Source organism: Triticum aestivum, chromosome 5B (assembly GCF_018294505.1).
Source record: "Triticum aestivum cultivar Chinese Spring chromosome 5B, IWGSC CS RefSeq v2.1, whole genome shotgun sequence".
In the NCBI taxonomy this organism is placed as follows: domain Eukaryota; kingdom Viridiplantae; phylum Streptophyta; class Magnoliopsida; order Poales; family Poaceae; genus Triticum; species Triticum aestivum.
Window position 1 is genome coordinate 90,578,931 of NC_057807.1, and position 20,173 is coordinate 90,599,103.

Sequence of the window (20,173 nt, forward strand, 5' to 3'; positions counted from 1 at the left end):
GGGTCTACCTGACCCGAGGCTGGGGCGAGATCGCCCGGGTCGGTAGGACGGGTGGCGCCCTCGCAATCCACCTCGAGTATGATGGCGCCTCCCTGATGTTCTTCAAGGTCTTCGACACGGAGGGACGCCGGCTGGAGTGCTGCCCTGAGAAAGGCGGCCAGGACTCTGCTGCGGCGAGGACTAGGCTCGCCAACCGCTTCCCCAGCAGCTCCTCAGGTAGCGGAGGCGTCGGAGGATCCAGCGACTCCGCTGAGCTCCTCGCGACCCCGGAGATGAGCGACGACAGCTATGAGCCCCCGAGCTTGCGTCGCTCCTGGAGCAGGGCGGGCTTGTCCGGCCGCCGCCGCCACTGATCTGTATGGGGTTGGCGCCGGTGGCTGACGGCCCACTATTGATGATGGCGTCTTTGCGGAGGCGCGCGTAGTTAGCACTCTTTAGGATTTGCTCCTTTTGTTTCCTGCGAGGAATCGAAGAACACACCCCGTGGGGTGTTGTAAGATGCTTGTAGTTCCATTTTTTAATATGATCCTTATCATGAAGTGGTGAGGGGTGCTCGTCCCGTCTTAGCTTAGTTCCTCCTTTCGAACCTCGCGAGGGCTCGACACTCTGCGCTGACAGGTCCCGGTCCCAAGGCAGGCTTCAGCCGTCGCTGGTATGCCAGGTCGCGATGCCGTGGTCAAGGCCAGGAGGTGAGCGGCCCGGGGTCCAGTAAGAGCCCCTGAGTCGCGATGCTCAGGAGGTCCCCTTTAGCGCTCAAGCAGCCATCGCTCGGTGAGAAAGGAGTGCGACATCGCCAAAAACGGAACTGCATTAGGTGCGAGGTCGGCGCTGTGACAACTAGTGATTCCGGAGGGTGACTTATCTCTGGGGTCGGAAACCGTTCCCTAGCGCGGCGCCGGGCCCGCGCGTTGGCAGCCGAGGAGTTGCCTGGCGAGGTCCCCTACGTGCCTCTTCCCTCTTGTCTTTGCTCCCCTTCGTGCTCTACGTCCTCAGGTCCCAGCCCTCGAGCGGGGCTCAGCCGTCGCTGGTATGCCAGGTCGCGTTGCCGTGGACAAGGCCAGAGGGTGAGGGCTGGAGAGCCGGTAAGAGCCCATGAGTCACGATGCTCAGGTACCCCTCCTTTAACGTGCAAGCGGTTCGCGTGGACAAGGGCGAAGGAGGCGCCACGGAGGCCGCGCCGGACGCTGCTCCTTAAAACGATCATGCGAGTTCATCATGAGAAAAAACGAGGGTTTGCCGTTACAACTGCCGGCCAGCTGTTGGTTGCTCTAGGAGGGTGACGAGGCACTGAAGGCTTGGTGAGGTGGCGCCCTGCGGGGTTGCCACGGCCAGAGCTCAGCCGTCCAGGTTTGTCGACGTTGCAGGGACGGACCCATGCGCAAGCGTCATGCCGTGAGGGAGTAGCTCCATCAGTTGGTGTCAATCGAGCGGGCGATTAGGTCGAGCACGTTAGTCATGAAGGAGCAAATCCATTTAGATAGGCGCAGAAAGAAACGATCACCGTTGGGTCGGGCCCGAGCGACTTTGGGGATAATGCAGCCCGAGGGGCGCCCCGATAAATTAAGCTGAAAAACATGAACTAAAGGGGGATACATGCCGCAGGGACAGACCCACGCAGCCTGGGAATGATGCAGCCCTGGGGGGGCGCTCCCAGCTGAAAATGAAACTCGAAGGATGTCACCTAATGATGCTAAAGATGGAGGGATGCTGAAGTAGCGGACGGCGTGCGCTGCAGGAGACGATCTTCACGAGCCTCCAGGCCCAGGGGCCTCGGGAGGCTCCGGGTGCGCTGGCGGCTCCTCGCGGACCATCTCCATCTCCGCTAGGACTGCGAAGTGCCTGACCGCCTAAGCCTCCAAGATGCTCCTCATGAGGCGCTGATGCACCGCAGCCGCGTTCGGCGGGCCGTGAGGCATGCGAACATAGCTGTGAGGTGGGCCTCCGCAGCGCCCCACGCGGCCACGTGTGAGGGCCAGAGGCGCTTCTGAGAGGCGGCTCGGTTGAGTCCTGGTATGTCGATGCAGACGCGCAGCCCACCATCCTCGCCTGGATGGGGAGCTATGGCGGGCAAGCGACGGCTGCCACTTATGACTCTTGACTCCTGCAACTCCTGAATGATCTCGCTGATGAATTCCTGAGGGTTTGGCCCTCCTTGCCTTGCTTCCTCCTGAGGGAAACGTGCGTTGAAGCACGCCTCCAAGTGGTGCCCGAGCGCCTCCCTCGTAACCTTAGAAAAGTTGATGGCCCTCCAGGAGAGAGTCCCCAAGCCTTGCTCGATGAGGGCGCCGGGCGCGCCTTCCTATGCGACAGATGGAGGTGCCCCCTGAATGGGCGCTGACCCTGAGGGGCCAGCCTCCCGAGGGGTCGGGCTAGGCGATGTCTTCTTCTTCTTAGGAGCAGCCTCGGGAGGCCTCCCGTTCCTGTGATCTGGGTCTTCAATTGATGCGGCTTGGAAGGCACGTTCCAGGGAACACACAGCGTCTCTCTCTTTACAAGGCACAATGATGACTCCGCCGCTTCCTGGCATCTTGAGGACGTTGTAGCCGTGATGGGTCACGGCCATGAACTTGGCCAGGGCTGGGTACCCGAGGATGGCATTGTACGGCAGGCGGATGTGAGCGACGTCGAAGTCAATGAGCTCGGTGCGGTAGTTGTCGCGCGTCCCGAAGGTAACAGGCAGGCGGACCTGCCCTATCGGAACCGTGAAACCATCGGTGACTCCTGAGAAGGGCTTGGTTGGCTTTAGCTGATTGCATGGCACTTGGAGATTGTTGAACGTTTCGACGGATAGGACGCTGAGCCCCGCTCCGCCGTCGATGAGGGTCCTGGTGACTTGTACATTGCTGATGATCGGGGAGCACAGCATCGGGAGGACTCCTGCTGTGGCCGCGCACTTGAGTTGATCCGCTGAGCTGAACGTGATAGTGCATGATGACCACCTGAGAGGGCGTGTGGCCTCAAGCTTGGGGAGGACTGCATTCACTTCGCGGGCAAACTGCCTGAAGATGCGCTGAGAGGCCGGGGCCTATGCACCGCCCAAGATGCAAGCGATTGCGCGCGGCTCCTGGAAGCCTCCAGCCCCTTCGTCCTGGTGATGGTCTTCATTCCTCCTTGGCTGTGGCGGCAGAGGAGGGAGGCCCGCATTGCCCTGTGGGCGATCCTCGCGAGGCTGATCTCTCCAACCCCCCTCGCGAGGTGGGTCCCTCCAACCTCCTCATGAGGCTGATCCTGCCAGCGGTCCTCGCAAGATCGGTCACGCCACCCTTGGCGAGGGCCACGGTCTTCCCATCGTCCTCCACCTCTTCCTCCTCCTCGGCCATAGCCCCTGTCCTTGCGCTCGGGGCGTTGGCCGGCACACACATCTCGCACGGCTTTGAGCTCTTGGCATTCATTGGTGTTGTGGGTGTGGAGGTCGTGGTACACGCAGTACCGGCTGCCCTTGGATGACTCAGGCTGATCCCTGCCTCGCTTGGTGTCTGGCTCTGCTGCAAGCACGGCAGCCCCCTTGCGCTTCACGTCCTTGGTCTTGGACTTCTTCTCTTCTGGGTCAGCAGTTGGCAGCTCGAGGAGGGACATGCACCCTTCCTCAGCCCTTGCGCACTTGGTCGCCGGGTTGAACAGCTCCAGGGAGGTGCACAAGTCTTCATGGATCGCGAGTCCTCCTTCATCTTGACGTCACGCACGCCGTCGGAGAAGGCTGAGATGATGGCCTCCTCAGACACCTTGGGGATCTTAAGGCGAGGGCTGTTGAAGCGCTGGATGAACTTCTGCAGGGTCTCTCCCGGCTGCTGCTTGACGCGGTGCAAGTCGCTCATGGCCGGGGGCCGGTCGCGCGTGCCTTGGAAGTTGGCGATAAATCGGGTGCGCATCTCGTCCCAGGAAGATATCGTGCCAAGTTCAGGAGCCAGGTGCGGGCGCCGTCCTTGAGCGCCATGGGGAACTAGTTCGCCATAACCTTCTCGTCTCCATTGGCGGCTTCGATGCCCAGCTCGTAGAGCTGGAGGAACTCAGCAGGGTCAGCCGTGCCATCGTAGCACGTGGGCAGGTCTGGCTTGAACTTGCCCGGCCAGGCCACGCTGCGCAGCTCGGCGGAGAAGGCACGGCAGCCTGTAGTGGCCGCGGGAGCCCTTTGGTGACGGAGAGCTTGATCTTGCGGGTCTCTGTGCACTGCGGCGAGGTGCAGCGCGGGGTCTTGATGCGCCGGAGCAGGTGCGTGCTCGTGCCGAGCCGGTGCGGGGAGCACACGGGCCGCTTCCTGAGGACGAGGGATCTCTTGGCAGCTCTTCTCTTGTTGTGCTGGCGCCGGACGGAGTGAGTTCCGCCTAGGGGCCATGCGCCTTGGAGACAAGGCACCTTCTTGAGGTGGAGGCGGCTGAGGCGCCCCCGGAGCTTCTCGCCCGCGCAGGGTGATGCGCGGTGCAATGAGAGGGACGGTGCAGGGGAGCCCCCAGCGGCGCTGACGAGCTCGGTGATGCGGGCGAGCCACTCGTCGTAGAGGTTATCGACGGGACGGTAGTGCAGGAGCTCCCGCGTCAGGAGCAGCGCGGCGTGCGCGTCTGCAGGGGCGCGACGGGCGTGGGACGAGGAGCCGGCCGGAGTTAGCGACGGAGTGGCGGTGCGGCCTTCTCACCGCACGATGGATGCAGGGACGATGCCTGCTGCTCATTCCCCGCCGGGCCGGTGGCGGCGTTGACGGCAGGCGACGGGGAACGACGGGGGCGCCCGCCGACGGGGGCCGTCTGGGCGACGCGAGCGGCGAGAGCGGCCCGGCGCTCGACGCGGGCGCGACGTGCATCTGACATGGATGGGACGGGCGGCGAAAACACGAGGCGACGGAAGGCGGATTCCGGCACACCCCTACCTGGCGCGCCAAATGTCGGATTTCGGGTTCCGGCAGACCCTTGAGGTTCGAACACTGGGGTGCGCGCGGAGATTACACCCTCAGCCTACCCATGTTTCACCGCCTCGCTAGGATCTAAACTACTCGAAGAATAACACAAGGGACACAAGATTTATACTGGTTCAGGCCACCTTATGGTGTAATACCCTACTCTAGTTTGTGGTGTGTGGATTGCCTGTGGGGCTGATGAGGAATAGTACAAAGGAAGAACAGTCTCGCGAGGGTCTGTTCTTGGTTAGGACGATGAACTGCTAGGGGAGTTCAGTCGCCTCTCTTTCTCTCTCTCTCTCTGGGTGATTTCCAGCTGCCCCTACCTTGTGGGTGGCTAGTCCTATTTATAGGCGAAGGCCCCGGGCCTCTTCCCAAATATTGAGCGGGAAGGGCGCCAACAATTGGCCAATTTGAAGGGGAACATCTAGTACACTTATCCTGACTAAAGTTGGTCCTCGCCTGCCAAAAGACCCTGACGATGACGCTGGCTTGGGCTCCACGATGACCTCCGTTCTGCCGTCCTGCTGGTCTTGGTCTTGTTGCACCGAAATGGTTGCCTTTGCTTGATACCCTTGCCTGCACTTGCCCCCTTTGCACCAAAGGGGAAACAAGGACTCTGCACAGGCCGGCGCCCGCCTGCGCCTTTGTCGTCATGGCTTGCATCACTGGCACCTCGTGAGGTACCCCGCCTTGATCTCTCCGCCTCCTCGTGAGCCAGCCTGACGAGGCCGTGCCTGAGGAAGCCTCCTGTCGTCCGCTCCGCGAGGCTTGGCCCCTCGCGAGGGTCTTGAGCATGTGTTGATGAAGATGGGCCGTACTGGGTCACTCCTTGAGCCACGCCGCAGGCCGCAGGCAGGCAAGTCTGGGTACCCCCGTTCCCAGAACACCGACATATATACACCACGTGAGCTGAGAGTTTTCAAAAAAAAGACTCGACGGACCGATTGTCAACCCGTGCTGAATAATAATGATATAATTTAGTTTTTGTAGTACATATATTGAATTTTAGAAGTTTAATCTTTGAATTATGAACATAGGAAATGTCATCGGACGAAAGTCCCGCGGAGTGCTCCTGGTGCGGCGACAACCGGGGTTTCTGCGACAGGCCTCACTTGGTAGAAGGTCGGCGCTTCAGCATTAAACTCGAGGAGGCCTTCGATTGTGAAACGGTACGCTACGACGCAAAGTGTTTTTTTATAATTAAGCTCTACTTCTACTACTTCAACATGTCATTTTCATGTTTTACAATTCGACTAGCTTATCCCATGCCATGCAAGACGCTATGTCTTGGAGAGGATGGGTTTTGAAGATCATGAGAGGAATGAAACAAAGAAAATTCACCTAAGGACCCATCATGGAATGGATTTTGAGGTAAATCTATACAATTCTGAGAGCGTATCCAATTTTGGTTGCCCAGATTAGGAAGCACTTTGCAAGATGTATGATTTTCAAGAGGGTATGTTTGTCACCATGGATCTTGGTGATCTTGACATCGAGGTAGACAATTTGGATATTTGGGTCCTTGTTGATACGCTTCCAATTCTACCGCTATGTGAGTTTCTCAAACATAATTATTAAGTAATTTATATTGTTTATTTCAAAATAATTGACGACTTATTTCCATTGATAGCTTATTTTCATTCTTCAAAGAATGTGCGGAAGATGGTAGACAGAACCTACTGCACCGATGGCTCTTAGTTAACTTATCAGGAGAAAGATCATATAGTCGCATTTTGTACTGATCTTGAGAACTACAATGTCTATTATCAAACTCCTCCACATTATGGTCAATATGTGCCACTAGTGCACGCGTTGAACTATGCTAACATCCATGGAGATCTCATGGTAAGATTTTTTAGTATTACGACATTTGTGCATCTGTTGCATAAATTCTTCTACAACTGAACTACATTGCTAACTACGAAGTTATTACTATGTTTTTCAATAGATAATCCCGCAGGAGTGTGTGCCTCATCTAATGTTTCAGAAAGGTCGCCTTGATGTTTTGAATATACAGCCAGGTCATCCTACGAATCATTCCTGTTCATATCAGATTTCTAAAAGCAATGAAGAAATGACAATCAAAGATTGGAACAAATGTATGGTCACTCGTAAGGAGGTACTTGGAAGCAACATTAGGCGAAGTGCAAGAATTGGAGACAGGATAATCTCCATTCTCCATAATGGAGAGTCAGGGCCTATCTTGTTTTATGCTATTTTACCTAAGAGAAGGTAGTAGGTTCTAGCTAATACTCATGATCATGTGCTAAGAACAACTAAGTAGGATTGGTTAGATGACTATGATGATGATGTGGTATCGAGTAGAAGTTGTATGATTGATGATGATGAGTAGGACTTGTTATTATGATACCAATGATGAGTTATTTATTATTATGATCGATGATGCATGATGCAGTTGTTCAGACGAATACCTATTTACCGATACAATTAGGCCACCCGACGGTTGTACTGCTCCGACTCTACAAAGTGGGTTATTCTGCCTTGGGCGGTTGTACGTCACCCCGCTGCGGTTGTACCGCCCATGTGTAATTCTGCACATAACAGTTGGATTTGGAGGATGCTATAAAAAAGGGAAGGTTCTTCCACCTCCCACTTACCTCTTGCCTCTTTCTCTCTCTCCTCCACTGTTATCCCAAGCTTGTTCTTATCCGATCTCCTTCTCTAGCCAACCAAACTTGTTGATTTGTTAGGCATTGAGGGACGAGACCTAGATCTACACTTTCATGAAAGGAAATTTGATTCCCCCATACTTCCACTTGCATCTTGTTACTCTTGGGTGTTTGGGCACCTAGACAGAAGAGGTCACCTCGGTGCCACATTCCATTGTGGCGAAGCTTCGTGATGGTGTTGGGAGTCACCAACTAAGTTGTGGAGAGAGCCCCAACCTTGTTCTTCAAGGTTTCGATTGCCACCTTCAAGGGCACCGCTAGTGGATTCACGACACCTTGCATCGTGGAAGGGCGTGAGCAGAATAAGGTGGTCCTAGGAACATTGGGGAGCATTGTGCCTCCACACCTCTCCAACAGAGACATACCTGCCCCGAAGGTGGGAACATCGGAAACACGTCCTCGTCTCCATCGACTCCACTTGTGGTTACTTTATACTTTTTCTTTGTGCAAGCTTGTATTGTGTGTGTTTACCTTGCTTGCTCTTGTTGTTATGTCGCTTGTTATAACCAAACATGACGACCAACCCCAAGAGAAAGTGAATGCTTCACGAGATTGTGAGCCTCGACATTCGAGGTCCTAAATTCATGACTAAACAAACAAGAATTGAGAAGCTTAGATCTATCCATGATTTCATGTATCACTGCTCCATAAGTTGTTGCACTTCTCTCTTTAATCGCTTCGATAGCCAATTTTGCAATCCGATGCTGCCGCTATTCTTGTAATGTATAAGTCCTCTGCTAGCGCCAGTGCCTCTCGTATAGCCAATGTTTCAAGGGTCGCTGGATCGCCAATATGATTGATCATCACCGCCGACGCCCCTTGGAAAATACCCGCCCGATTTCTACATATTGCAGCAATAGCTCCTCCACCTCCTGCCTGGAGCACATCAACATTAATCTTGGCATGGCCATCCACAGGAGGAAGCGAGTGCCTCGGTCTTGGTTGTGTCACGGAGGATGCCGCACTATTAACTGGCTTCTGGTCTTCAAGGAAACTATTGAGGAACGAATTTGTTGCAAACGGAGTCTGGTACATGTCCTCATGGATAATCTTTCGCCGCGTGGCCCAGATTGCCCATAAGGTCACAATCATTCGAGTGTACTCCTTCTACTGCATCGTTTCATTCATGGCGAAGAGCCATCCTCTGGCATCCGTGCTCTGGTTAGTGCACATGTGCTCAACTATATCCTCGCTACTTTTTTTTGAGAAACATATCCTCGCTACATAGTGTTTTTTTATAGTGTGTGGTTTTAGCAAATAATCATAAGTAGACATGGTGGCACGCGCAGTCGGTATCAAGCCCGTCCGTTTCCACATGATTCGTGCCATCCTAATACGACTGGTATGTATACTGAGATGCATGCAAACGGTATAGCAGGAGTATTACCTACGCCCTGGCTAGCAGATGGCCCACAAGTCAACGTCATGCATTCAAACGAGCAACGCATTTAGTATAAGTCAATTAAGCCCGGCCTGCACCACCCAAGAACCCCCCTGAAGCTGAAGCCCATCAAGTCAGCCAGGAAGTAATTAATGTCAACATTTCAGGGCTTTTTGTCTTTGACATCACCCAACGGATACACTTTGGCTTAGTTTGACAGGTGAGTCTGATTTTGATTGTAACGAACTTATTCTTTTAAAATGAGAGAAACATGTTTCTTGACAAGGAGTTGAAGTTTATTCTAGTAAAAATTAGTTTTATAGAAGAGCGATTTTTTTAGAAGAGTGCACCGGTACCGATATCTAGCGAATGTTTCAATCTTCCTTTCTAAACAAGTGAATTATAAAAGAGTGAAATGTGTTGTTTTAAACGGGTGAATCGCTATTTGTTTTTAGAATGATTTTTTTTGAATTGATTTAAATGAGTGTAATATGTTTTGTGAATCAAGTGAAATCATTTTCTGAAAATAATTGAAATTCTTAGTTTGAAATGACCGGAATCTGTTTTTTAAAGGAGTTGAATGAACGATTGAAATATGTCGTTCTAAGAGGATGAAATCATTCTTTTTGAAAATGATTGACATTATTTATTTGAATGAAGTGAAATGAGTGGAATCGGTTTTTTGAAATGAGTGGATGGAGTATGTTGTTTTAAACGAGCAGAAACATTTTTTTAATGATTGAATATATCTGTTTGAATAGAGTGAAATGGGTGGAATCTTTTTTTGTTGTTGAAAGGAATGAAATAAACGAGTGAAGTAAGTTGTTCTAAATAAATTATTGAAAACATTTGTTTGAATTGAGTGAAACGAGTGGAATATTTTTTTTGAAAGGAGTGAAATAAACGAGTGAAGTGTGTCGTTCTAAACTAATGAATTTTTTTACTTTTGTAAATGATTGAAATTATTTGTTTAAATTAAGTGGAATGAGTGGAATCTGTGTTTTGAAACAAGTGGAGTATGTTATCTTAAAGGAGTGCAATCATTATTTCTGAAAATTAGGTTAGGGGCCGTTTTCAGTGCTTGTTGTTCGCTCGTAATGCATCGCTGCTCTCATTTTCCTGCACGCATCGGGCAAAGAAGGACATGTGAGACTAAGCTGACAAATTCTAACACATGGTACAAAGTGGCCAGCTTGGTAAGCTACCGACAACAAATTGCATTCAAAAAAATAATTCTAACACATGGCATAATCAAATCATCCCTTTTAACTCCTCCAACTATATCATCAAGGGATACATATCTGTTATCCACCCTCTGATGTTTAACCTCAACTGAGTCAACCAGACCTTTTCCTGGAATAGCCTCCACAGAATCCAACAGATTTGCAAATTTGTCGGTTTGGTCATCTTCGGTTACCTCTCGCACGATGTCAGGCCTCGCTGAATGGCTAACAATAATAGTCGAGGAAAACAAGCAACTCCCACGCCCCCTAGCACCCCGATCTAGAACTCTCTTCCAAAAATACAGACATGCTAAGGGACGAACATGATGGATATAAGTCAGCGCGTTTGTGCTTATACTACCCAAGAAGAAAAAAGCAGGATCAAGCTCAGTGTCAATACGCTAACCTGTGCTTCTCCGTTTCTGCTCTTCTTGTTCTTCTACTTATCCACATGACGCAGCTTGAAGAAGAGCTAGTACAGTGCACCACGTCCTGAGCAGTTATGACTGACCAACCCTGCAAGGGGCGCCCCCTACCAGACACGCTAGTATTCATACGCAAATAAATGGAACATGACCCACTCCTGTGTGAGGTATATCGCTACGTATTCACCTCGGCCTGCTAATAACCCGCACCGTATCACCCTCAAAATCCCCGCAAAAAAAAAGTATCACCCTAAAAAAAAATAACCCGCACCGTATCACACAGGGCTTATATTAAGTAGCAATAGCGACGCGCATGCGGACGCGCGAGATACCGGCATCGCGTGCCATCATGTCTCAAAAATTCACGTCCGTGGTTTTATTTTAAATTTTGGATCGGAGGGAGTAGCAGATTCAGCCCAACTAAGCCCAAAACGGAGCCCACATAATGCACCAACCAAAAAGGAGAAGGAAAAAAAAAGATCCGAAACCCCTGACCTGCGCGCCTGTCCATCCCAGCATGGCCGCCGCCTCGTCCTCCTCCTGCGGCGGCGCCGGCTGCGGGGCCCGCTGCTCCTCCTCCACCTCGTCATCCGTAGAGGATGCTCCGGAGGGGATTCTGGGCCGTCTCTCCATATCCGGTGCCGCCGCCTCCTGCGGCAAGTGCGGCGGCGGCGCCGTCGTCGTGGTTGCCGGAGGCGTCGGTCTGTGCGGAGAGTGCTTGCGGGCCCAGCTGTTCGGGAAGTTCAAGCTCGCCGTCACAAGCAACGCCATGGTTCGGCCAACCGACTCCGTCCTCGTCGCCTTCTCCGGCGGCCCCGCCTCTAGGTTCACTTTCCCCACCTTTTCCTTGGTGATTCCTTACTGCTCAACGTTGCTTATTTTGCAAACTTATTGTTACGATCCCTTGAAATGAATTGCTGAGGCGTGTACTCTAGGGTTGCTCTGCAATTTATACATGAGATGCGGTCCAAGGCAATCGAAAGCTGGGACGCCAGCAATTCGCAAGCCCTACCGGTCTTCAATGTCGGGGTGGCGTTCGTTGACGAGAGTGTTTTGTTGTCGAAGCCCGAATGCGAAGTTGAGCAGGCAACTGAAGATATTAAGTCAATTGTGTCGAGTTTGTTGCCGGGAGATAACGCAATGCACATTGCCTCTCTTGATGACGTGTTCTCCCCGGAATCAAAAGACGGTGAAGGCAGGCTGAGGGAGCTAGTTGGAATGATTACTGATGATACTGGGAGGGAGGATCTTCTTCAGTGCTTGCGCATGCTTTCGTTGCAGAAGGTTCTTTTTTTTTTAATCAGTGATTGCGCCTGCTTCCATTGCAAATTGTCATTTAATCTACATGATGTTGCGTGGTGCTTTCCATTCGGTGATTAAAGTCAGATTTACCGTTACATTTGATACGTTCTTCAGATTGCACTGGAAAATGGGTACACAAAGATCATGCTGGGATCATGTGCTTCTACAATAGCATGTCATGTGCTATCTGCAACAGTAAAGGTATATAGCGGATGTTAGAGCTTATGATTTGTTCGCCTGTCGATAGTTCAAGAGAACATGAGAAACTTAGAGGAATTGCTAATTATATCCAGGGCCAAGGTTATTCCTTACCAGCTGATATCCAATATGTTGATACACGGTGGGAAGTGCCTGTCGTTCTTCCACTTCGTGATTGCCTGGCCCAAGAGCTTAGCCTGCTCTGTGAATTTGATAGGTAAGATAAGCATTCACATTTTTCTTTTGTTGAATTGTATTCCTGATACCATTTATTCTAACTGGTTATGTGGTTAGTTTAAAGACACAGCAACTTCTTGATAGGCCTTGCAGTGGCATCAATGGCTTAGTCGCATCTTTTGTTGCACGACTAAGGGTAAGTAAGTTTGTTCCTTGCATGGCGCACTGGACTTACATATAATGTTGAGTTCACTGACACCAAACTGAGCTGAAGATCTAATTATATTCTTGTTCAGTTATTGCTTTCATTAATTGCTTGCAGCAAGCGCAAGTTGTAATCTTACAGGTCATTAATTTCCATTGACAGGAGGAGAATCCTTCTCGTGAGCATACTATTGTAAGAACTGCACAAAAACTTAAGCCATTCCCTTTTAACAAGTTCTCAGCAAATGGCTATCATGATTTCCTGCCGTCGCGGCTGCGTCCCAAGTTCCAGGATGTTGATAGCGATGAGTCTGCTTTCTCTGAGGTTCTCTGCCTGATATGTCGAAGTCCATTCAGTGAATCAGAACTCCAGAATGTTGAAAGCACAAGGCACACGTCTCAGAAGAAAATTGATCTGTATACTGCTTATTGCTGTCAAAGCTGTCATTTCCAGATTCTACCAGGAGGTAGAGACCTGTATGACCATTTCTTTTCACTACTACCAAGGTTCTGGACTGAGAGAGTAGATACTGCATCTGCCAGCCATAGCTCGCTAAGGTGAGGCTGATGTCTTTATCCCAATTAGCTGCTTCATTGTCTTTATAGCTATAGTGCATGTTATCAGTAGTTAAGCAAATCAAAACACTGAACCTTTGGATGTTACAACTTTTTTGTTAGGATAATGTTTAATTGAATGTGCCCACTTGTTTCTCTATGTGCAGTTACTCCATTGATTTGGCCGTGTATTATTTTCTTGTTCATTTTGATAGTGCCCTGATTCAGTGAGCTATTGATAACTTTTGTTCCAGAGATCAAATAGAAGACTATCTTCTTGAAGACGATGATGATGGGAACTGACACTTGTTCATTGAGTGAATCCCAAACTTACTGTAAGAAAGAATCTTTGACTGATGATTTAATTTTTTGCAGTCACAATTTACTCTGCATACTTTAACATCCGGTTACTGGTTTTATACTGACACATATGCTTGGATTGTTTTGTTTGTAGTGCCAGAAGCCTGCAGAGATTCCTTCCTAGTTGGGCCTCACAAATCATGACATAAACCAAACTTGCTTGGGATAACAGTGTTCGCATCTAGTAAGGCACTGGTTTATTCAGACTTCTGCCATATTCTTAGAATTACCCTCCATTATATTTTTTATTTAATTTTCTGGTGTACCTGTAAGTCCTCCCTCAAGTTAAAACATGTCTGAAACTTGTAGTGATAAAGGAAACCATCACTTGCCAGCAGTTTTGCACTGATCTCAAACAGCTGACTTTGGGTAGCTGCAGGCTCCCAACTTCCATGTGATTACAGTATTCTGATTGGTCTCACCTACTGTACCAACTATTTGCCTGCAAGATTGTAATCAGATGAATTTACAAAATGGGTTTACAACAACTATTGTGCTGTATAAACTTTTGTACTCGCTTGATTATAATCTATTACACTGTTGCATTTGTTTCTTTCATTTGTCACTCTTATGCATTCTGATAGGATACTCTCAGAATTAACTATTTACATTAAAATGTTGCATATTGGCTTAATAATTTTGTAGTAAAATTGAAGGAATACAGTCTGTTACGAATTGAAAATGACGAACATGCATACACATCACCTATCGCAAACAATATTAGAAATTGCGGCAAACAAATGGCAAGGCCACTACAAAACAGTGGTCCCTCATGCACTATGATCTGTATAACTATCTTATCAGCATATGTCTACTACATTATCATGTTACTCCTACACATTTTCTTTCCCAGACAGTTAAGTCCTTCTCTACAGTTCTTTGACTGTCATTTTCTTTTGCGCTTAGGCGCATTGTCTCTTCTACTTACCAGTATACACACTACAAGTGTGTGTATTAGAATAGATTCTCTTTTCAGAAAAATTAGATAAATCTATCATGAAACAAAATAAGGTGCATCCCATGCTTGCATGCATGTGCATGTGCTCGGTCTTGGTGCTGCTGAACCCTTATTACCAGTCAAACATTGGGAAGCTATCTTATCATTAGGTTAAAACTTTGTAAAAGATTAACCTTTTGGGTTAGCCACTTTAACCTGATTGGGTTGGCATAAAGCCTGCCTGGTAATCCTAACCTACGTGCAAGGATTTATCCGGCTTTTCATCAGTGATGATGATGATGTCAAGACAAGGGCACACCTAAAGTTCCCAAGGGCCTACACGCCTTTCATTTTTTATGGTTGCAGCAAGGCTTATGAATGTTGATTGATGCTGATGCCCTCTTGCTGTCTAATTTTCAAAATGTTTGCAGTGGTGGCAGGATGTTGACTGAGTCAGGAACCAGTGAAAATTTCCGCTAAGGACCGGAAGTTATGTTCCCTCCGATCCGGATCGGACATTGTATAGAGGCTGCGTCATTTAATTCGGATCGTAGAGAGTACATGATTTCATTCCAGTGAAGTGTGAGAGGATAATCGTATAGGTTTGATCTTACTTACCAAACGGCGTCATAGATCTTCCATGATTTGTTTTTCTCTACAGCTGTGTTTTTCCATGAATGAGGCAAATCTTTTGCCTTCATTTTCTGAAAAAATGCATAGCATTCAGGACCCGCAAACTGAACATTAGTTGGTAATAGTTCTGGTTGCCACTCAAAATGTTTTGGAACGCATGCTTTGAAATCTTTGTAGCGTGGGGTGGTGGCACGGCACAACATCTGTCCTGAGCCATCCAGTCACTGTCCTTTGAGGCATTCTTGTCCATTGACAATGCGATGGTACTACCATGTGTACTAGAAACAGGAGAGGCTTTCTCCTTGGGTGATTCAGAAGCCATTGTTTGTTGTTTGGACAGCAAGGCCGACCCCTCAAATAGGCCTAAAATGAAAAAGGTAAATAGGGCTACCAAATGTATGTTTCGTTTCCTGCTTAGGTTCATATCATAAGCTCATACTACTAGAATAACATCCCCTGTGTTTTGGTGACTCGAAAAGCCTAAGCAGAGCTAATGCTACCACTAGCATGCCCCAGGTTTGGCACACTCTAGTAGAGCCTAGTTAGTGGACAAGATTTTCTCCCTAATGCACACACTTTTGCTTACTTCACTCTCACAAGCAAAGGGCCCTGGTGTCCCCTAGTGATTGGCATGCACAGTCCTCTGTTCTCATTGAAATTGTGTGTGTGACATTGACATGACCAAACCTAGGCCACACTGTTTTTTTTTCCTTTACCGTCCTTGTGGAAACGCTTGAGGCATTTGGTCAAAGAAAAACATTGCTGAGTGGGCAGAGATATTCAAGTCGCATGGTAGATAGCGTCTGTATAGTTTCTCAAGCCTTTGCTTCATCAAAGTGGGGGCACCAACCTAGAAAACCCACATCCCTCTCCCTAGTTTACTTGCTACTAGTTGCTTAAATTATCATCTGACAGGCAGTAGGTTTGCCCACTAATTTGAAAGATCAACAAGAGCCATGTCAACACTAATTAGTCCGTCGATTTCTTGAGTACTGCAATACTACTACTCACAGTTGGCCTCTTTCTTATCTTCTCTCTCTCTCCTGTGGGACTGGGGAACCTGAATTCAAGGCTGGGTTTACGCATGCATGCATGCATGCAGGGTCCTGCAGCAAGCAAACCCTGATACGACGTGTCCTGGGTTTGTTTGATCTGTGACACATACCTGCTGGCCGGCTTGCAATCCATAATGGCGCGTCCAAGAAAAACCCTCGGCTCAAAGGCAGCAAGGACGGGCCTGTACCGTGTACAACGCTTGTCCATGGCAGAGGTTGTTGGACGCAAAGGCCGGGGCTTGTACAGCCTTCAATGCAGCGTGCCGGCCTGCCAAGGACCGTCCGTCCGTCGGTCACAGTAGGTAGATCGACACCGCCAAGCTCTCATTTTAGCCACTGCTGCTGCTCAAACAAGAATGAATAATGTGTTCTTGCAGCTGCATCTGGAAGCTTGGAGTTTTCATACTGGAATGTGAATGTATGTATGATCCATCTCTCCATCGTTTTCAGCCGCGACCTTTTGTCTGGATCATCCATGGGCAGCTACTGAGGTGGTGGTCCATCGCTCCTTGATCTTAGTGAGTTGAGGCCAAATCTTGGCGTCTTCCCTTTGCAAACATATTCAAATGTGTGGCAAACGGTAGTAAATTAAACTGGATCTAGGTATGTGCATGGGGACGGACGATGCGTGCAGGACTGGCACTGTTGCGGTGCTCCAAAACATTGGCCCTTGAATCGTGCGCTCTTGTTCACGTAGCCCTCAACACATATGTTTATGTCATTTGTATATGTCGTGGCTGTCAAGATATACATGTGGTTATGCAACCCGCTTCTGGATGCCGACAGTTTGTCCTAGTTTTCGACCAGAAACACACATATTGTGTAGGTATTGCAGGCATCTATGTAAGTTAGTACAACAAAATTTTTAGTTAGTACTCCCTCCGTCCCATAATGTAAAACGCTTTTGCAAACTATGTTAGCTTTCAAAACCGTCTTACATTATGGGACGGAGTAGTACAAAAATTTTCTTGAAACGTGTTCCAGTAGAGGTGTTTTGCAAGGAGGAGAAAAAAAATCCATTGAAATCACTCATGATTTTTGAATATAACCTTTATTTTGAATTAGTTCCATAGGGATCATATGATTAAGTTTTCAAATTCGTATGTCCAGAGACTTAATTCCATGGCATTATGAGTAAAGGAAATATTGCCGTCATTTTGATCTGTCTAAGTGTTGAGTACATTGTGGATGTGTCAGTAGGCACTGGAAGCATTACGTTGACAAGATGCTATAGATTAGCTGCATGATTCTTGAGTAGATGCCATGGCGTGTCCGTATTATGTCTGCTAATTCGCATATGGCTACGTTTTCCCTGGTGGATTTGGGGCCCTGGGCCCGCGAGGATTAGCGGCCAGGCCAGGTGTTTTGTCTCATCCCTCGGTACATTCTGCAGAAGAAATGCAGCGTTTTCTGTTGGCTGGATTAAGGGATTTTCTGGGGAGATGATGCTGGGAGGTGGTTGAGATTACACTGTCAATATATCCACATCCATTTGTTTAATGTGTAGTCTGCAGCCTGCCTGTTTGAGATCTTTATTAGGTTCTAGGGTTTCCCTACCATCTTAATATAATTTCTTGTGTGGAAAAGTTTGGATCAAGCCTGCTTTGTTTGTCAGACTGAGTGTGTGGATAGAGAATGCCCATTATTAACCAAATCGTTTATTATTCCTTCCTTTTCTTGCTCCTTTCTGCCAAATTAGACGTACCAATGCAATCACAACTGGATAATACGTGGACCAAAATGCTATTTAGTAATGTCTAAGCACAAGCTAATGGGCAATGACGTCACGATGATGGAGGTGATCTCACACTGAGTAAGATCTCACATCTTCATCGTAGTTCTGGTGTGATTATCACGGATTATGCCAGGGAGCCTGTTGTATTTTGATCCCGTACGAGAACCAAAGGCTTGATTTGGCGGATGGTCATGGCTGCGTTGGTGGGATCACTTATGTTGAGCTTGTTTTGGTAGCATTTGTCCAAGCTCATCCTTTTATGCTCTCGCATTTCTTTCGTAAAAGGGCAACGATAAAGCAGTAGTTCAACGATCTGTATTAAGAGGAGTGAAGAATCAAGATTTTTATTTGCGGGTGAGTGAAGAATCAAGATAGTCAACTAGAACCGGGGGAGCAAGCAGGCGGGGTAGGTGGCTACAAATGTTTACTCCCTCCGTCCAAATCCTCTTACATTATGGGATCAGAGGGAGTAACTTTTTAGGTTTTGTGTATAAATAGATTCTTCTGATACTAAGCATGATAAACATCAAGGTAAACAATCACAAGTAACAACTTCTCCTTGAAAATGCCACACCAAGTAGGAGCTCAATCCCTAGTGTTTGACTTTGAAGTGACCACCAAACCTTCACAAACGCTTCCCATAGCCTTTCATAACGTTGGAAGTTCTGGAATGGACTCCTACCACCTAGGAGTCCCCACAACTCCAAGTAACACATTCGGTGAAGCGCAAGTAGGAGATCACGATTTTGGCTCGAGACAAATAGTGGATATAGTAGACCTCCTTTGATTTCCTAAAGTTTGTGCAAGTTTGGTTGGCGGGAAAGGGAGGAAGCAAGCTTTTTAAAGATCAACAATGGGATGCAGCTCATATCCAGAAACTAGATCTGGAGGTAGAAGAAGGAGTGGTTTTTATCGCTCCGCCACCATTTCCAACTGTTATGCACTGAAACAACCAAACCTGGATTTTCAACATTCACAACATGGAGATTTGGGGTGACCGGAGGTGAAACACCCAAACCCGAAGATAAAATCTAGAGGTCGAGGTTTCAACTCTGAGGCATACAATAGCGAAACCAAGATCTCGAAATCAAACCCGGAGTTCTGGTCTTTGCCTCCCACCTGTCTAGAGAGCTGCACAGAGGGAAATATTAGGGTTTTCTTTGTGTAGGCTTAGTGCTTGTATTTTTATGGTGGCTACATGTGTATGTTTTTCATGATCCACCAACTTCAACACCACCTCAACCCTCTTTATAGTGTGATTTTCCTCTGATTCGAATAACCCAAAACTCCAGGAACATAAATGGCGCCAGCACCTTTCCCCTTTTTGATTCGGGGGAGGAAGGGGGGAGGAGGGGCTCACCTCCATATATTCCATTTCTTGGGACTGTGTATCTATAGATCACTCGGTTAGACCTAACCAGGGGCTTAGATATCTTTTCAAAGAGTGTGTCGGTCGCATTATGTTTAATGATCATACGTTCACATCCCTTAGCGTGGGTGGTTAATGTAGCACCTCAACACCTTTGAGGTCAATCGAAGTTGGCAAGTTTGTTCTTTTGTAATTTTTATCATCAAACAAACACACATAGGCGAAAGCTACTGTTACAGATACACTAAAACAGACCTTTATATAACATTAGGCTTTATCAGCTTTCTCTTTATTTGCGTTTGGTCCAGTTTGTTTTATCTATATTAATGTATCTATTTATTCTTTAAATCTAGATTGTTGTTCCAAAAAGAAAATAGATGATGCAAGTGGATAAATATTGATGGATTTACAGGGAGTTACAAAACATTCCTTGGAAAAAATGTGAAGTATTTATGGAGAGAAGTTCTACTATGTTTGTGATGATACCATGCTACTAACTATAAGTGCATCTAGTGCCCTGAAAGTGCTAGTATTCGACTAGAGGGGGGGGGGTGAATAGGCGATTTTTATGAAAGCCTTAAAAACATGAATGCTTTGAAGACAAACAATAGAAATGAACCTATTGATATGCAGCGGAAGGTAGACTACACTAGACAAGCCATAGTCAAGTAAGCAATGAAGTAAAAACACGAAGACTATCAACAACTAGGTAGTAAGGATCAGGATGGAAGATAGTATGAAGCCAAACAGTAAACAGTCTTCACTCAGTGAAGTCAATCAGATCAGACAAATGGGCAATGACTTCACAAAGACAAACTATAAGTAAAGAGAGGTGAAAGATGGAACCAGATGCTCGGAGAGGACAGGAGTTTGTTGGACCAGTTCTAGTTGCTGCGACAACTATACGTCTGGTTAGGGAGGCTGAGATTCAACTCAGAAGACCGTGTCTTCACCTTATTCCCCTTGAGCTAAGAACACTTAGTCCTCGCCCAATCACTCTGGTAAGTCTTCAAGGGAGACTTCCAAACCTTCACAGAC

General features: G+C 48.0%; 1 protein-coding gene across 1 annotated transcript; it reads left to right on the forward strand.

Moving 5' to 3' along the window:
* Positions 1-11,074: 11,074 nt before the first annotated feature.
* Positions 11,075-13,959, forward strand: LOC123110563 (cytoplasmic tRNA 2-thiolation protein 2). The gene is made up of 8 exons (XM_044531119.1): positions 11,075-11,435; positions 11,546-11,894; positions 12,027-12,113; positions 12,206-12,327; positions 12,405-12,483; positions 12,655-13,049; positions 13,301-13,381; positions 13,501-13,959. Exons 1-7 carry the CDS (start codon positions 11,128-11,130, stop codon positions 13,347-13,349), a joined length of 1,389 nt encoding a protein of 462 aa, XP_044387054.1. The 5' UTR covers positions 11,075-11,127; the 3' UTR covers positions 13,350-13,381; positions 13,501-13,959.
* The last annotated feature ends 6,214 nt before the right edge of the window (positions 13,960-20,173 follow it).

Excerpts from the sequence above, each read along its gene's own strand:
- LOC123110563 (XM_044531119.1), top strand. The coding sequence starts at position 11,128 with ATGGCCGCCGCCTCGTCCTCCTCCTGCGGCGGCGCCGGCTGCGGGGCC. Across the intron at positions 11,895-12,026 it reads GCATGCTTTCGTTGCAGAAG|ATTGCACTGGAAAATGGGTA; the intron begins GTTCTTTTTTTT and ends TACGTTCTTCAG. Across the intron at positions 12,328-12,404 it reads CTGCTCTGTGAATTTGATAG|TTTAAAGACACAGCAACTTC; the intron begins GTAAGATAAGCA and ends TTATGTGGTTAG.